Raw genomic sequence first — 18,305 nt, forward strand, 5'->3', positions numbered from 1 at the left:
TCTAGGTGGGTGCTACATGTCTAAGTAACATCCATGCTAATGAATGCCAGGTCAGAAAGTTTCCCAGCAGAAAATTAAATTGTCTCATGTGGTTTAAATGTTATTTACTTCTCCTGTTGGTGGTCATAATGTTGTGCCTGATCAGTGCACATACCTGTCTCTGTTTGAGGAAGTCCAGCGCTATTTGGACATTCTGCAGTCGATGAAATCTCATTCGGCCCTTTTCTCTGGGCTGAAACAGAAGAGAGCAGAAACTAATGAGGACGATGAAGACGGGGAGTTGAATCCAGCTCAAGTTTCAGTTTAAACACACAAACGCAGGAGGCAGCAGTGAGTGCAAACACGAAGCTGATTTCAAACGACAGTGCAGTGGAGCCAAAAACTCAGAGTAATTATATTGACATGAAATGATCCTCGTGGAGTGGTGGTGGTGGGGGGGGCGCTGTCTTCAACGTGGGACGTTAAAGTCAGGCCAGGACCGTCTCAGAGCAAACCGGTCTCAGACCATGCTGCTTCAGCATGAAGAATGAACACTTCAACAAACCACTGCTCTCTACTCGTCTCAGACGTTTTTAATGGCAAAAGGAGGAAAAACAGAGAGAGAGAAACACACACAAAGCATGAGAGACACACTTTTTCTGCAGAAAGCACGAAAGGTAAAGTGCAGGATGCAGATGTGGGTTCACACTGTGCAGGTAGAGAGACACTCAGAATTAGTCATCACATCAGAGGAGGAAGAAGAAGAAGAAGAGGAGGAGGAGCGGATGGAGAGGAGAATATGTGTTTGATATGTTTTCTGTGCCGTACATTACGTTATGTGTAAGCTTGTTTGTGCACATTTATTATGATGATTTTGCTGCACTAATAAATGCATTACTGAGTCTAAAAACTAATCGGAATAAATGCAATATTTAGAAATGTAAGGCTCTTTATAACCTATTCCTCAAAGAAAAAGTTTAAAATTCAAACCTATTTGCTATAAAATATATAATTTAGAAAAAATTTTATTATCTGTGATTCATGCAAAGTAGCAAAGCTCTGTTGAGTGAAGACATGTTTTGCACTTTTCAAACTCTACACAAACGACAAAGGCTTTATTTATTCTACTTATTAATTCATCCTTCGAGTTCTGATGCTGTCACTCAACAGAATTATCGCGTCAAACAGCAGCGTTGCGCGTTTCGCCGGTTAGAAGAAGAAGTCAGTGGTTTCACAGCACTCGTCACGTCATGCGGCCCCACGGCTCCACCTATGGGCCAGAGCGTGAGGCTGCGGGGGGTCAGAGGTCGAGGGGGGGGTGAACAGAAGGGGGGCGGTGGCAGAGATTCAGACATACTCCCTGAGCTCCTTCCTCCTCCTCATCCTCCCCTGCTAGCAAGATGAGAGGGGGGGCCCGCGAGGCGTATGCCCTTTTCGGTGGAGGGCCGCTCTTCTGTTGCTACGGTAACAGAAGGGTGGGGAAATGCGCCGGAAAAGAGACAAGAAGGAGGAAGAGAAGAGATGGATAAGAGGACAGGATGAGGGAGTGGAGGAATAAACATTAAAAGAATAATAATAAATAAATAACTCAAACTGAAAATTAAAGAATGGATGAGTAAAATAAATTTGTTCTGAGCCTGGAAGTTAAAAGACCCTGTGCTGGTGAACCTCCACTGGTTTGTTGCAGTCATGTAATTAACATCAGTGATCATACATAGTATTGGAGCTGTAATCTAAAATAAGTGACGTCACTACAGAGGTAAATAAATAAATAATAACTTGCCGTTGCTGAGTTGGTTGAGCAGGTGTTTGGGTGCATGACCTGCCCACATGACGTCTGTGTTTATTTGGATAGCGAGTGTGAAACTATGACCTCAAGTGGTTGTAACGAGACCAGACCTTCTTAAAGCCGGATACTTGTGATCAGATCGCCATGGATACATGCTGATACCAGGTCTGAACAGGGTCTGTGACATGATCTCACTCAGCCTCAGGGCTGAGAGCTAAAACGGGACTGACTCTTCCCACCAGAGATGCTGGCGACGCTCTTTGCTTTTACCCTGGTTACAAAGTCCATTTAAAAAAAATCTGGGTTTAAGTGTGTGCAAACACGAGCAAACAGAGAAACTGAAAGCTCAGCATCTGCAACTCCAACACAACCCCTGTCAGACACAATTAGAAACATCTCACCATGAAACATCTATTTCACCTCTTTTTTAGTGTTAATGACACAGATGTGTCACCCCCGGGTTTATGTCCCACGTGTCTGTGCAGACCGGAGTCAGCAGTCAGTCACTTTCTGTTCGTCTGTAAATAAACCTGCCTGCGTGTCTATCTGTCAGCATTAAGGCCTTTCCATGCTGTGCAGCATCAGGCCACCAGAGCTCTGCACTGGTGTGGACAACATGTGATATAAAAATGTCACCGTGGACAAACTGGGCGCTTGACAAAACAGAATCATAAGACGAAACACATAAAAATAGTTAAAAATGTGATTAAAACCAGGAAAGTCTCTATGGTGAAACTATGTTTTAAGTAGAGGATGGAGAGGTGTGTGAGGGAGCGTACGAGGAGCGAGGGACAGAAATGATCAGGAGAAATCGTACCAGGGTGACTCCAGAGAGGACCTCCAGTAGGGAGATCAGGTTGTGTCCATCCCTCAGGTCCTCGTACAGGTCTGAGATGTGCTTCCTCACCTGAGAAAGAAAAGACAGAAAGTTAAATCCAACCTGAGACCTGTCAGAGCCATCACCCCGCAGCTGACAGCGGTCGCCATGCCAACGGAGACGGAGCTCCAGCTGTGGCCTCTTGTCTTTTGTTGCCATGACATTGCCTCGTCTAATGAGCGGGGTGGGGAGGGGGTAGGTGGCTGGACTGTCACCGGTGGCGACCGCTGACACGGTGACTCAGCATCGCGGCCGAGCTGAGCCGAGCGATCTGGATCAGGGAGCGTTTTGTTTTGAAAGTGGGACGCTCGATGAGACGGACGGAGGGACAAACTGTGACTGATTCAGGACGAGCTGAGAGGGAATAAAGGATCAGCTGAGCGGTGACGAGTGAGTAAAGCAGTACGGGAACCGCACTGTGTTTCCCACAGTATTATTTTCGGCTTATTTTCCTCACGTTACCAAGAAACAAGAGTTAAAGCAGCAGCGAGTAGTTTAGTGACGAGTTCTTTTCTTTCCGGATCAGAACTTTAGATTTACAGTAAACATAGTGCGGGTTTAGCCCTGATTGCACCTTTAACACAAATATTCCTGCAGGACTCACACCGTGAAGGTGGTTATATCCAAAATAAACAAGTCAAGACATGGACACTATGGAGCAGATCCACAGCTCTTCAGTCCCTGCAGCCTTTTATGATTTAAGGTGGAACATCGTCTGCAACCTCGACTAAAGTGCACATCAGCAAAATATTTAAAGATACAAATCCTTTGTGGATACTGTGCTGCAAGGTTGAACAAAATAGGATTTGTCATAGCCAGCTAGCGCAACGTTTATCTCACCGAATTAGAAGCTGCACCAAAATTTAAGATTAAATTCCATCGACTGTCCAGTGAAAACTTCTAAGGCTGAGATCCATTTAACTCACAGACTTACAGAGAAAGATGTTCAGTTAAATGTTTAAACACTTAAAAAATAAATACAGTTTTTAAAAGTTCACCAAATAAGACTAAAGAAATGACTGTTTATTCTGTTTAGGTTCCTTTCTAATTCTCTAGTATGAGAAAGAACAAACAGACCAAATCCAGTAAAGGTCAAATATCCCAAACAAAAGTTCTTCAAAACTTCAAAAATACTGGTACGTCTCTGGCAGCAAGGACATAGTGTCCACCTGCATTACAGAGACTCTTCTGTTTCTCCTGCAGGGACAAAGTTTTGCTGCAGTCCTGGCCTCAAGACAAGAGACTGTATTACAACTTTTCACCAGCAGAGGGCGAGACAGGCACGAGAGTCACTCTCCAGCTCTGCAACATTTAAGATTTTATTTAATATTTTACTATAAATCAACCAAACACACATTAAGATCACTCCAGGACGTTGAGTGTCTGGCTTTAAACTTCCACCACAGTATTATTAGTCCTTAATCACACCTTTCGTCCAAGTCTCACAGTCTATTTTTTCTCTTCTTTGCTCATCCGTGTCATCTGTGCCCCTGACCCTCCCGTTATTCTTCATGACATGAGGTGATTAAGAAGCGGCTGTTAATGAGATGACAGGAAGAATACGTTGTTTCCAGCACTGACTGGAAATGAGGTGAAGCTTCTGTCTAATTTAGTCGCAGTGTGTCAGAGCTTCTGTTTGTTTTTTTCCAGTCAGCCTCGAATGAGACAATCCTCTCTGTTATGGGTTTTACTGGAAGAGGAGAGGAGAGGGGGGACTCCTGGTATTTCAGGTGGAGGTGGTAGTTGTTACAAATGAAAAGATCTTTTTGGACCAGGAGTCTTTTTCACACCAAACTGATGGAGAGATGAAGTAGGGACCCCCTACCTACTATATGTTCTATATTAAACTTAACCTAGTGCTATTTATAAATATTCATTATTATTATCATTCTGAATTCAATGTTAACCTATTCAAATAATACACAAATATTTCACATTTTTTCATGTTCTGTGTAAAATGCAGCTTTGTGATTGGTTCAGCAGCGATAGGGGCGGGGCCTGCTGTGAACAGGAGGCTTAGATTGACAGGTCTCTGCTAGTGTTGTGATCTGTATGAAGTGTTGACTCACAGATAACGTCTTCTGTCCATGTATTCCTTTACTAAAATATGTTGGATTCAAGTTAATTTGTATTTAAAGAAATTAAAAAATATATATATAAAAAAATGTCTAATCAACCGAAGACTTTGCGAACCCTTAGGTGTTGCGGACCCACTGTTCTATGTTTTAGACGACAACTAACTGGTTTAAATCTTTAGCTCGAGGCTAAGAGAGTTCACTTGTCTATTATAGGGATCTGCATTAAACAAACATGGATTAACTATATCATACACTGTGTGTTTGTGTTCCCATGGGGCCTGTACAAAGCGCATGCAAAAAAAAAAAGCCTTTAAGATACAGTAGACCTAGTACACAACGCTGGTCCTCAGATGGACGAGTTCATTAGCCGAGTGTGTCTTAAAGCCAGCTGTGTCTGATGTCTTGTGACGGCAGATGTCAGATGCTGTTGGCACCGGAGCGTACGGTCATAAGGAGCCAACGTTAGCAGGCAGCTGGCATCGACACGGTGTCAGACTGAAAACAGATTTCAACATGTGATTCTGGGATTGACGTGCAGCTTGATGCAGATGATTCGGATCCTGTGATGGACGACCGTGACACATCCAAGGCTACGGGGCAGTGGAGCTAGCGTTAGTCGAGGGTCCTGCACGGTTGCTGCAAGTCAAACTCCTGCATCTGACTTCAAGAAGAAGCCATAACATTATGACCACCTTCCTAATACTGTGCAGGTCCCTTTTTGCCTCCAAAACAGTTATGACTCATCAGAGAATGGACATGGGCCTTGTGAGCGTGTCCTGTGGTGTCTGGTGACACTACGGTCTTTGAGGGGAGGGGCCTCTATGGTGGATCATCCCACAGAGACTTGATCAGTTTGAGATCTGGTGAATTTGGAGGCCAGGTCAACACCTTGTGCTGTTCTTCATGTTTTTGTGAGTTGTTCCTAAACCGTTTTTGTGTCTGGCTGCATCCTCAAGGAGGGTGGGGGGGTGCCTGGTCTGGTCTAGTTGGGTGCTACATGTCTAAGAAACATCCACATGAGTTCAAGGAATGAATGCCAGGCCTAAACGTTTTGCAAGCAGAACACTGAATTGCCACAAGATGGTTCAAATGTTCTTAACTTCTCCTCTCAGTGGTCATAATGTTGTGGCAGATCGGTTTTAGAGGACTTAAAGTGATTGTTGCAAAAACCAGAAATACTGCAGCTATAATTTAACAGCGTGCATCTTTAATTTAACTGCGCTGAAGTGTCTGAAGCCTCGTTTGTTTGCGTTGTTTTATTTCTGCCGTGGCTCATTTGATTTCCTCCACAGATGATTCTTAAAAACAAAGACAGACGCTGCTGCTGCTGCTGCTGCGTGTGGTTAAATATCTGGCGAGTTCACGGAGCTGCAGCCAGAGCCTCGCCTCCTCCTGGCGTCTTAATCCACAGCTGCTCTATTCGTCTTCCTCGTGTCAACAGCCTGGCCGGGGTCAGAGTGAGTGGCTGCAGGTAGCCACTCACTGGATGGCACTGTTTATATTGGCCCTTGTGTGCAGTGCACACACACACACACATACCTGTTAACACACCTGAGCAGAGCTGACACACACACACACACACACACAGAGCAAACAGGAAGCACATTCCAATGATGTCACCCATGACAAAGATGAGGGCAGAGAGCACCGGTCTATCTTCGTCTTTATGATTTTTATCTTTTCCTTCGAGGTCCTTTAAACCAGCCGCCTCCTTTTCATTTTGGTCGCCGTGTTTCCTCGCTCTGTGTTTGCCTCCAAATCCCCGTCGTTAGGGTGGAGGTTTGAACAATCAACTGCTCTGGCTCAGAGTCAACAGATGATCTAAAGCTCTCAGCTATTTCACCTCGCTCCCTGTTCAGGAGAACAATATTTGGACTTTTAAAAAGAGCCTTTCATAAGATTCTCCATCCTTCCTTCTCTGATCCTCCCGCCTGTAGCCGTCTGAGGCGACCCCTGAGTTAATGTGATGCCTGAAACAAGCCACTGTTCAGATGAGTATTTTGCCTCCATGAGAAACTGTCTGAGTTGTCCTTAGCCTATTTTTTTCTTGATTTAATGCATTAATGTGAAAGTTTCGAGCTTTTAAAAGAATGTCTCAAAGAAAGAAATTTTAGGATAATCAATTTATCGTGTTATGAATCAAAAAATCTAATTTAAGAAGATGAAAAAAAGTTACTTTAAGACAGATTAAGTGCAAAAAGTGGTGTCCATGTTTTTGTCAGGGTTTCAGTGCTACTCTCAATCCTTTTTAGTCACATTTTTTCATGAATAATTAAAAGTAATACGTCAAATATATCAAATATATTTATATGCAAAGAAAAATCGTCAAGAATCGAATTCCTACTGTGATGTATCCTGTGGCAGTATTCTGAGCTCCTCATTAGAAAGAGGGAATTAAGTGACTGTTTATACTATGGACAAACCCATTCTCAAAAATGAAGCCCAAAGTGGGCGGAGCCTGCAGCCCCCATGTCGTTTATTATGCAGAATTTTAAAGGTAAAATAAACGAATGAGTTAGAAAAAAAACTAACCCTCCGTCCAGTTGTCACGAGTAGTGAAATAAACTATTGGGACCAGAATCGTTTTTTCTACCAGGCTGTAAACAGGTTTAATGTTGCTGTAAAGTTGAGCTTTTTAACATGGAGGTCTGTCGGGATTTAGAGCCTCAAGTGGCCACTCGATGAACTGCAGGTTTTTGCACTTGGCATAAGCTCCATCGCTCAGACCTGGAGGTTGCTGTTTGAGGGAAACAAGTAATGCTACTATTAGCTGGGAGGCTGGGAGGCTAGGAGGCGTCTCCTGAATCATGCTGAGGCTCTGATTTAGAGATTTTCTCTTTTTATTCTAGTTATGATGTGAAAATATTTCTGGGTAGGAAGGGCTGGGAGGAAGAAGAGAACCAATGCTAAAAATCTTACTAATATTAATTCACTTTTTCTTCTGCAGAGCTGTGAGTGGGAACCACCGCTAAACGAGCACAAGGGAAAATCTGGCGTCAATGAATCCACTCTTTTAGTATAAGCTCACAGTAAAAGTTGAATTTCCAAGCAGTGGAAACCCTCCCTCTGTCTCTGCCTGCTGCCCTCACTCTTCATCTCTGACCTACATTTACAGCCAGTGGTTGGTCGGTCGGTTGCTTGGTTGCTTGGGCCGGGCTGTGTCATGCTAGCCGGTGCCACGGCTCCACTTTTGGGGCAGGGCTGCTCTGACGACAGTTGCTGTGGAGTTATGGGGTCAGACGGGCGCTTCCTTCGCCAGGTCATGTGACAGAAATACCCTGCATTACTCTGCCCCTCAATGTCTGCACATGTCACACATGGCACACATACTGTACTTGACAGAGGAGATGGTAATGGTGTGACAGCATGGACACAGTGTGGAAGGGGAAAAAAACAAACAGCTGTTTGTGGTTGGACTTCGATTTGAGGCGTCTCTAAAACCGTCGGAATCTCAGCAAGACGAAAACAAGACTAATCGCCGCTTTGCTTTCTCTGATAAACGTGACGATAGGGATATTTAACAAGCTGTAACTGTGGAGTCGTTCACGGACAAAGACAAACAGCCTGATCATTACAGACAGGACTGATGCAACCACAGCTGAGATAAGAGGAGGGAGCAGAGTCAGGACAGAGATGAAGAAACCACGGCTGCTTCTTGAAGCCAAAGTTTTCCTAAATGAACTTTCACTCTGCTCAATATGATGCAGCATTATACAGCAGCAGCGGTTATAAATCATCCAGAAAGACCCAGTCTGAAGCCATTATGTAAGATTTACAGTCCAGACGAACTATGAGTTTTCCAGGATCATTAAATATCAAATAAACCGCTAAGTTTTATGTGAATCGGTGCAGAAGACGAGCGCGAAAATACCTTGATGAGGTGCTTGTTGACCCATTTTGTGAAGGTTTTCTTCTGAACCCTGTCTCGCTCATCTGAAATAAAAAAAGGAGAGAAGAAAGGAGGGAGGTTAATGACATAATCCAACGACAATGTGGGAGCTGCAGCCAAACGCGGTTATTTCGCCCTGGAGGAAGGATTTTATTTTTAGACGGACAATATTCATAAAACCTGATCTTCCAGCTTAACTGACACCACGGATGTTGATTGAGTAGAAGATGATCACCAAGACAGACCCACAGCTCAGCGTCGCTGCACATGCACACAACCGATCTGGCATAACATTATGACCACCTTCCTTGTGCCTCCAAAACACTCATCAGAGAATGGACATGTCCTGCTGGGGATGACTGCTGCCATCATGGAGTGCTATTTGGTGCCTGTTCTGGTCCAGATGGATGATGCATGAATGCCAGGTCCAAAAGTTTCCCAGCAGAATATTGAGTTGTCACAAGATTTACTTCTCCTGTCAGTGGTTTATGGGAGCATTAGCATCGTAGCAGCAGCTTGTATTGGTCGACTCCCTCTAACACTGGTTGTTAACACACACTTTAATTTAATAAACTCAATAAAAGGCAGAAAGGAAGATTTCCCAACTCAATCAAAACAACTCCTCTAAGATGACTCAACGCTGTAACAGATGTAACATTTCTTATTCTATTCAGAGCAAACGCACAATGAGACACCGGGAGGGTTCTTAGAGTTCATGCAAACATGTCCTCTCTATCTTTACCGCAGCCTGAGCAAACAGAACAGTCTTCATCTTGACTTAAAACTATTGTTCTGTTCATTTTTTTTTCTCTGCCGGTTTCTAAAGTGAGATCTGCAGCCAGGCTCCCGTCCTCCACGGGCCCGAGCCGTGAGGCAGCCAGGCCAGGAATAGAGCCTGATGCTGAGACACGACTCTGTTATCTCGTCCAGTCTCCAACCACAAACACAACCACCACCATCTCCACCACCACCTCCACCTCCTCCTATCCCTCTTCATATCAGTCTGTCTGGGAGCAAGAAAAACAAAAACGTTGTCCTTTTCCTTTCCCGCCATTCTGTTAAATATCTAACTTCCTGCTGAACGCGTAGAAAAACATCCTTTCAAAATAAAGCTGCATGCCGAACACAAAATAAACAAGCTTTGATATGAATAATATGACATTTTAGAGATGGGCCACACACACCGATCAGGCATAACATTATGACCACCTTCCAAACATTGTGTATTTTTTCCCTGTGCCTCCAAAACATGTTATTTACATGTCCTGTCGGTGGTTATAATGTTGTGGCTGATTGGTGCATGTGTCAAGTGAAATGTGATGTAAACTGTGTCTGATTCAAACTGATTAGTCCACACGTGAAGAAGACAGACGCTGTAACTCTAAGTAAAGCATGAGGCCTCAAAGTTGATCTGATTTAAAAATAAATAAAAGTGAAACCAGAGGTAAAACACCCACAAACCTCCAAAACCAACAGTTTCATAACTGGGTTCAGAGCGCGTGAGGTAAATCTTTAATAAGAAGCCGAATGAGAGGCGATGATTTTTTTTTTTCCCGCCAGTCGATTAAAACTGATTCCAGCTAATCAGAGCCGCCACACGTCCCTTCCGGCCTCCTCTACTGTTTATCGGTCGCCACGGTGAAGCCCTAGAGAGCGAGAGAGTATCGCTTCCTCCTTTTACACGTCTTATCTCTTGTCTTTATAAGTCACATCCACACCTGTGCAAACACATGGACGGATCTGCTCAAGCTCTGAGAGCAGGGAGGAATTTTCAGTTTAGAAATCTGAACTCGATCAAACTGGAGGTCCAGTCCAGTCAACAGATACCGGGTGACACACTGAAGGCTGCACAGAGAGGGAAACCCCCCCACCCCGGTGCATCAGGCCCAGAACACACATTTCGACACGCTCTTACAAAACAGTTTCGCCACTCCAACACGCCTCGACTCCCAAACCTGCCCGGGTGGCTGAGCTCACAGCGCAGCGTGTCATTAAGTCACACATCATTGTTCCTGTGGAGGCGTACCCGGGCGTGGTATCAAGACCCATAAATCTACACAGCGTCTTCTTAAGTATTTATAAAAACCGGAGACGCGAGTGACAGACACAGAGAGGCGCTGATTGGTGCACAGAGGAGGGCATTGTTAAGCTGGACGGTGAGCACACACACACACACACACCCCTCAGGTTTGCCCACGCTGTCAAACACAAACACACAAACCGACACTGATTAATATAGACCGCGTTTGAGGAAGTGTTGAAACGCAGAGAAACACGTGGTGACAGGAGTCCCTCTGCACGGGGGGAAGAGAGAGGGGGCGGCAGCGACGGCGTGTAAACAACCGCTCTGCAAACACGCCGCGGATTCTCTGTGGGCACGCGAATACGAATACACACCTGCACAGCACATGAGAGAGTACAGGTGAGCGTTGAGTTCACACTCATTCCTGTAGTCGGTCCACATAGTCCTCAGCTCCCTCGGCCCTTTCTCCTCCTCCTCTAGTCGGGCTTCGTTTGCTGCTAAGGGTGCATAATCCAAGCCAGGAATCAGATAATTATAGCGATTAAGACGTCTTTGGCGACGAGCTTCCTCCTTGCAAAACTGAAAACCTGGAGGGTGAGACGAGGGGGGGAGAGGGGAGGGGGGAGCCAGCAGGTACAACGAGTCTGAAGAGTCTTTGAGTTCAGCCTCCCCCAGTTCTCCCTCTGTCCTCGATCCCTGCTGCTGTCGCTGCCATGTCTCCGGCCTTCTCCCTCCGTCCCTCACACTCTTTCCCAGTTGCTCTCCTCTCACACGTGTGTGTCAAAGTCAGCTTCAGCTCCTCCCCCCCCCTCAGTGTCCAAAAAAGGACGTCCTCCCTCCCTCCCCTGCTCACAGGCGACAGCTTCTCTCTGACTGCAGAGCTGCAGGGGTGCACGGTGTTTATCTCTCACGATGCACTTTCCTCTCCGTGGCTAAGTGAGCAGCTCTCCCTGCTGACCGCTACGATCCGGGAGCTTTTTTTTTATTTGCTTTGTTTTAGTTGACTTTGTAGGAGGAAGCAATTGTGTTGATGATGTAATTCACACGCCTTGAAAACTTCGAGAACATACGAGTTTGGCTTGTTCTGCTGGCCAGGCTATGCAGATGCACACACACACATTCTTGGCCTGGTGCAGCCAGACAAAAACCAGATGCAGCAGCTCGGTTATAACTCCATTTCCCTCATTTCCTTGGCTTTACCTCTCAGGTTTTGTTTCCTTAAGAAGCCAACGGAGGCGCCTCTTTCTGCCGCTCCTCTGCAACGTTAGCTTCTGGAGGAAAACGGCCTGGATTTTATTTAATTTGATGCCGAAAAGGAAGTCGATGATCTCATTAGCGCGTGTGTCTGCGTGGATGTTACAAACCCTGGTGTTCAACTCTTCCATTCACGGCCAGAACATTCACTCTGCAGCTTATTTATACTTTGATGAATCCTCTCTTTCCTCGACTTGTGTCTGAGAATAGCTCTGCTGTGTCAGACTGTGTCAGCGCAGGTTTAAATAATTTCTGCAGCATGGAAGCGACGAGGCTAAAAGCTACGAGCTAGGAGCTCGGCCGCGGGCTCGCGGGTCACGTGACCGGGCCAGGAGTCAGGACGGAGAGGAGAGACGTGACGAGAGCGACACAGGGACGCTCAGATCCACCTGACCAGGACACGCTGTGACTCACGCTATTACAGTCGCATCAAGCTCAGAGTAGCACAAGCTCCTCCCCCTTCTCCTCCTCCAGCAATATTAGTCCTTCCTCTCCATCTCTTCTTTTTTTTTACGTCCTTCTTCTTCTTCTTTGCTCTCTCAGGCTCGTCCTCTCCTCCGTGCCTTCACAGTGAATCTCTCCTCTCTTTCCATCCAAACTAAAAATACCAGACGGAGCTTACGCCTCTAATACCGCGCAGCATGTTTATCCCTCTCTGCCTCCTTCTCTCCCGTTATCACCGCTAATCTCCCTCACTCTCTCTTTCCCTCCGCTGCCTCGTCTTCCTGTGCTCTGGTTTTGTCCTCGTCCGATTCAATTATGATGAAAACAGACGGAGGGATGTTTTTCCAAGTGTCCTTTGCCTCCTCTTCTCTCCTCCTTTCACTTTCTCTTTCGGTTTCTGTCGTCGGCTCCAGGGATTCATTCACCCCCCCACCCCCCCCTCGCCATCGTCCCGTCTATGGTGACACTCAAAGGCTGGCACCAGAGCCCCCCCCCAACCCCCCGCCATTTTATTCTTCATTCCTTTTCACTTCTCTCCCCACTGACAGCTACAAGCCCTGCATGCTAAATATCTAAAAGGAAAACTTAGAAACTGAAAATATCCAAAAGAGATGATTTAAAGTCACATAACTACACTTTCTTTCACGTCTCGATTAACTGTCGGCTTAAAATAAACCAACAACTGGATATTAGAGAAACTCCTGGATAGTTTATTGGGTCAATATCGTCACTATGACTTAGTTTAGTTTAGGATTCAAGGGTTTTTATTTGTCATTCACATCCTTACAGAAGCATGAGATAGAACGAAATTATGCACTTAGGTCGCGATTTTTACCATAGTAACTATGATACATAGATAATAAAGTAACTATAATATAGATACTAGTACACAAGATAAATAAAATAATTGAGTTTTGATTAGTGTAGTTTAGCTTAGCTTAGCCTCATTTCGCTTAGTTTAGTTTAGCTTAGCTTATTATAGTTTAGCTTAGCTTAGTTTAGCTGAGTTTAGCTTAGTTTCGGTTAGTTTAGCTTAGCTTAGTTTCTTTTGCTTCACTTAGTTTCGCTTAGATTCACCTTGCTGAGTTTAGTTTAGTTTAGCTACATTTAGCTTAGTTTAGCTTAGCTTAGCCCATCTTATTTTAATCACGTAAAAAAAGCCAAAGGAAATAATCACACAGGAATGGACACAATGAACATAAATAGCAATTGATAAACTAAACATCCACTACGTGTCCGAAAAGGAGTGGGAGGAAGTATAGACTTATTTTATCTATCTTATTTTATCGTCTTGTGTGGGCGTCCTGTGTGGGATTGTTGCACATGTTTGCATAAAAAAAAAAATCTACTTAGTAATAAATATTTGCTAAATGTCCCCTTGTACATTCAGAACACCAGAGAATGATTGTTAGACAGTCATTCTGCATCTATAATCTGTTGTTGGCACTGTGTTGTTGTTCAACGTTGTCGTCTAAATTCAAGCTGAGTAGATTTATTTCAAGGAAAATATAAACTACCACAATTTGCATGTTGCATCAATTTTAACCACATCGTGTACTCGCCCTAAATGTTCGGCTTAACGCTATGTTGGCCTCGGTATCCTGAGAGACAGGACCGCAGCGTCGCACACAAACACACACAAACACACACAAACTGCAGATGTGCTCCACATTAGTTACTCATCTAGAACTAAGCAAATGAACGTGAAAGTTGAAATTAACGGTTGACTGACGTCCTGCCTCACCCCTTCTCTCAGAATGACTACTTTAACTGTGTGGTATCAGAAAGCGTGAAAACACACCGATCAGCCACAACATTAACACCATGATAATCAATTCAGTGTTGTGCTGGGAAGCTTTTGGACCTGGCATTCAGCAGGATGCAGCCTGACACAAAAACTCAACAAGAAAAACAGCACAAGGTGTTGACCTGGCCTGAGAATGATAAACAATATTAGGAAGGTGGTCATAATGTTTTGTCTATTCATGTGTGGTGTGAGAGAGCATGTCAACTTATTGAAATGCATGTAGAGCTCTGCCGATATATTAAAAATTCACATCATAACGTAAGAAAATCCCAGTATTCAGTATGAACCGCCCACGCCTGAGTGATCTGATCTAAAGTGGCTGGCTTAAAGTCCAGTTATAAAGCCAACCAAGACCAACTGCGGATGCATTTTAATCTAATCGGTCTAATCCGGCCGGCTATAAGCACCTGAGTTCATTAAAATGAGTCTCCGGTTCAATCTGAGATTCCTGCTCTCTGCATTTAAATAAACCCCGACATCAGAACCACAAACACACATTTGTTGTGTGTATTGTAACAGGCTCTCAAAGCAAACACGTTAAGTTTATGTCTCGTTTCAGTTGGCGAGAGACACTTCACAGATGGTCATGTGACCACAACAAACAGGACGGTTCACGGCCCTTAAACAGCCGGAGGTGGAGATCCATTATTTTCAGACAGCAGCTGTTAAACTCCACGCTGAGTTTAGCTCGAGATGCATGCGAAGATGTATTTTAATGCTCGATGCGAACACTTAAATCTTAAAGCCGGACACATGTGACTGGACCAGTCTCCTGTCACTGTTGCATCCCCGGGCCTCTCTGTATCGATCGACCTCATCGATCTGCACCGCTATGTCACACCAGATATTTCTCTCCTGTCGAATCAGAGCCAGCCAGAGAGAATTAGTCCCAAAAGCAAATGCCTAGCCCACTTCAGCCTGATCCACAGTTAGCAGATACAGTCTTTGACTTAACTCTAGGACTGGATACACCTTTCAAGATCATTTACATGCCAGAGACGTTAGACACTTTAACCCCATAATGAATATTAGTCATTGAAGTTACATAATGAATATTTGCACAAGGCTTTACATGAGGATTAGCTCTAAGGCCATGTTACAAAAGTGGAATTTGTCTAATGCTGTAAAAACGTGCTGTTAGCTCAGTGTTTACCATAAGCTACGAATAATTAGACACATGACTGCGCTGAGCAGCTTACTGGCAGCTCGCTTGTTTAGTGTAGAGCATGTAGGTTTTAAACACTGAGACGTAGCTGCCGCTCATGAAAGCAGCCGAATTCTCACACACGTGGATCGTGGTCTACGGGACGGATGTGATTACAAACAATAGGAAATGATTTCTCAACGAAAAGCCAAATATGGACTATTCCCCAACGACTCCTGAAGCACAAGCAAACGAGACAGAACATCGCAAAATCATGAAGATAACAGTGTCGGACCGTTACAGGAGGAGAGGAAAGAGGAGAGAAGCTGCTTCACATTTCCAGTAAAATGATTCAAATAGAAAGAAAGCTGTGAGCTGAGCCTTTAGCATCGTGCTAACTGCCGCACAGACGTCTATTAAAGGCCGTGCAAACGTTGCGAAGGCGATTGGAGAAGGGGTGGGGCCTGAACAGGAAGCACATGGAGCTAAATCTGGAGGTTTTCCATCAGTCAACAAGCAAGAGATAAATTACAGAGGAAGAGAAAGAAGAAGTGAGAGAAGGAGAGACCTATAAACCTCTGAATTCTACCTTGCTCATTCGTGGGCGTCTGACGGCGCCGCCGGTAAAACCAAAACCCGGCCGCTGTCAGAAAGTGGAGACCCACCACCAGGATGGGGGTCACGACGGTGGGGTCCGACAGGAGATCCATCCTCTCGTCCCAAGCGGCAAACAAAACGCAGCGCGACTTTTTCCGCAACTTCAACAAAAAAAAAACGAGTTGCAAACAGAAGTTCCTGAACGCTTCCCTTCAGCCCGTTAACATCCTTTCTCCAGCATCCAGCTTCACGCTGCAGCTCATAACTTCTTCTGAGTCCTTCTCTCCGGTCAGACCTCAGCCCTCTCCCTCTCTCCCTCTCTCTTTCCCTTTCTCACTCTCTCTCAGTATCTCTCTCCAGCTCTCTAACACTCCCAGCAGTGAATTCCATTCCCCTGAAACAAGTGACCAGACTGCAGCCGTTGCTCAGCGTGCCGTTAAAAAATCCGCCGGGTTCACGAAACAACTCCAAAGAGACGGCAAGAGTTACAGTGCGCTCGGGCTCACACACTCTCGCTGAAGGAAACCGCATGGGAGATAGCCACAGACTTCCTGTGTGTGAGTGTGTGTGTGTGTGTGTGTGTGAGTGCGTGTGTACACACGCGCGCGTATCATAGTAACTTCTTTATAAATATCACAACACACTCGCATTCATTGTGTATATATATAAATAAATCTATAAATGTCTCTTTTTGAGGTGTTGGCAGCGGGTTGCAGGTGGCCTGTGTGTTCTGAGTGTGTGTGTGTGTGTGTGTGTGTTTACCTCTGTTGCTATGAGTGAGCAACACATCCTGTCTGTGATATTTATTAACGGCTATCTTTGAGCACACGTGGCCGCGGTCAGCAGACATCATCCAAAGGCTTCGGCCAGGAGACGGGATAAAAGCAAAGGTGATCAGATCAGAGCGTGAGAGCGTGCGAGACTTTACAGGTGTGATTCAGCGCGATGCAGGAGTTCAGAGGGGGTCCTTGTGTTACTCTAACCTCGCAGAGAACAGTGTGTGCGTGTGTGTGTGTGCATGCAAATGTGTGTGCGGTCAAGTTATGAAGTGAGCTCTGAAAAGCCACTGTGGTTTTGGTCCTAGCAACCTCGAGACCAAACAATACACAACGGCGGGGGATGTGACGACACGCCGGGACTGAGAGTTCTCAAACTTCACCGAACCTTTCATCGGGACACTAGTATGAAGTGCCTCGCATAGCAGAACCCGAGGGATTTTTCAAAGTGATTGACTAGGGTGGTGTGTAAAAAAAAAAAAAAAAAATCCGGTAACCACGGAAACCCTTGATGTGCTGGTTTCTTTCTGGTTGGAATAAATCCATCGTCTCTGAGCGTGTTTGCTCCATGTGGTGGTTGAGTTTCCAGGAGGGACACGTGGAAACATCGAGGTCATATGTCTTCAACAGGAGGTCTGCAGAGGTACTGCAAACCTTTGATTGCTTAGACATTTATTTATACATATATATATATATCAGGGTTTCTGCAGGTTTCAACAAGTCAAATTTAAGACCTTTTAAGGCTTTTTAAGACCATCATGAATATAATTTAAGACCCATTTCACATCCATGCTGGCAAAAAGGAGGAATTACTTGCAAAATATATGAATTTATTCACAGTTCTTTCACATTGAAAAACAAAGTGCTTAACCTACCTTAAAAACAAAAGCAGCCTCTCTATTGTGAACTAGTATTTGGTTTAAATGTATAACTAGCGTTACTGTATGGCAACAGCCTATGATGTTGAGGATAATATTCAGCTAACAGTTTGAGCAGTTAGCCTGTTAGCAACTTACTCGTTAATAAGTGTTGTATTAGCACAACTCGGCCAAAGAAAACTCCAGTGAAGCTGTGGGGTTCCGTCAACTTTTCTCCGCTGCTAAGCTACGCTCTAACACACCGCGGCATGCCCACAGCATGCTAGCTACTAGCTAGCTGGTGGTGCTCGATAAATTCTGACCGGGCTGCACAGGTACTTTAGTTCAGTTTTGTGGTTACGTTATAGCATCATTTGTTTTAAATAAAAGTTTTATTTTTTAAGACATTTTATGAGATTTTAAGAGAATTTTAGACATTTCAAAGTGCCCTGTATATACCCTATATATATGTGTGTGTATAATTTATTTTCCCCCACCTTTTTTTTTTTTTTAATACACTTGAACACGATTCCAACATATTTTAGTAAAGGGATAAATGGAGGCAGGAGACGTCATCTTTCAGTCAACACTTCACTCATTCATCGATACAGGAGCTGCCTCAACAGCTCACTATTCAGTCCCCAGGTGACAAGTCCACAAACATGCAACAATATTAGCAGAAGAGAAGCTAGCAGGGCAGCTAGCTCCCATCAGCCAACTGCTGCGGCCAATGTGGTCAGCGTTTAAAATAATTATAATAAAAAAATATTTGAATCGGGTCCCTATTCAAT

General features: G+C 44.7%; 1 protein-coding gene across 15 annotated transcripts in view; it reads right to left on the minus strand.

Moving 5' to 3' along the window:
- The window catches only part of macf1a (microtubule actin crosslinking factor 1a), a 228,628-nt gene that overhangs the window by 121,208 nt on the left and 89,115 nt on the right, over positions 1-18,305 (minus strand). For 9 of the 15 annotated variants that reach the window (XM_047605949.1, XM_047605960.1, XM_047605957.1 and 6 more), the window contains exons 3-5: positions 8,595-8,656; positions 2,586-2,675; positions 155-232 (exon numbers count right to left, since the gene is read on the minus strand). In XM_047605949.1, coding sequence (XP_047461905.1) covers positions 155-232; positions 2,586-2,675; positions 8,595-8,656 — 230 coding nt within the window. Of the gene's footprint in view, positions 1-154; positions 233-1,336; positions 1,439-2,585; positions 2,676-8,594; positions 8,657-11,009; positions 12,749-18,305 lie in introns of those variants that run through there. The other 6 variants (XM_047605955.1, XM_047605948.1, XM_047605961.1 and 3 more) reach the window with 2 other exon arrangements.

The sequence above is a fragment of the Mugil cephalus genome, chromosome 14 (assembly GCF_022458985.1).
Source record: "Mugil cephalus isolate CIBA_MC_2020 chromosome 14, CIBA_Mcephalus_1.1, whole genome shotgun sequence".
Taxonomy (NCBI): Eukaryota; Metazoa; Chordata; class Actinopteri; order Mugiliformes; family Mugilidae; genus Mugil; species Mugil cephalus.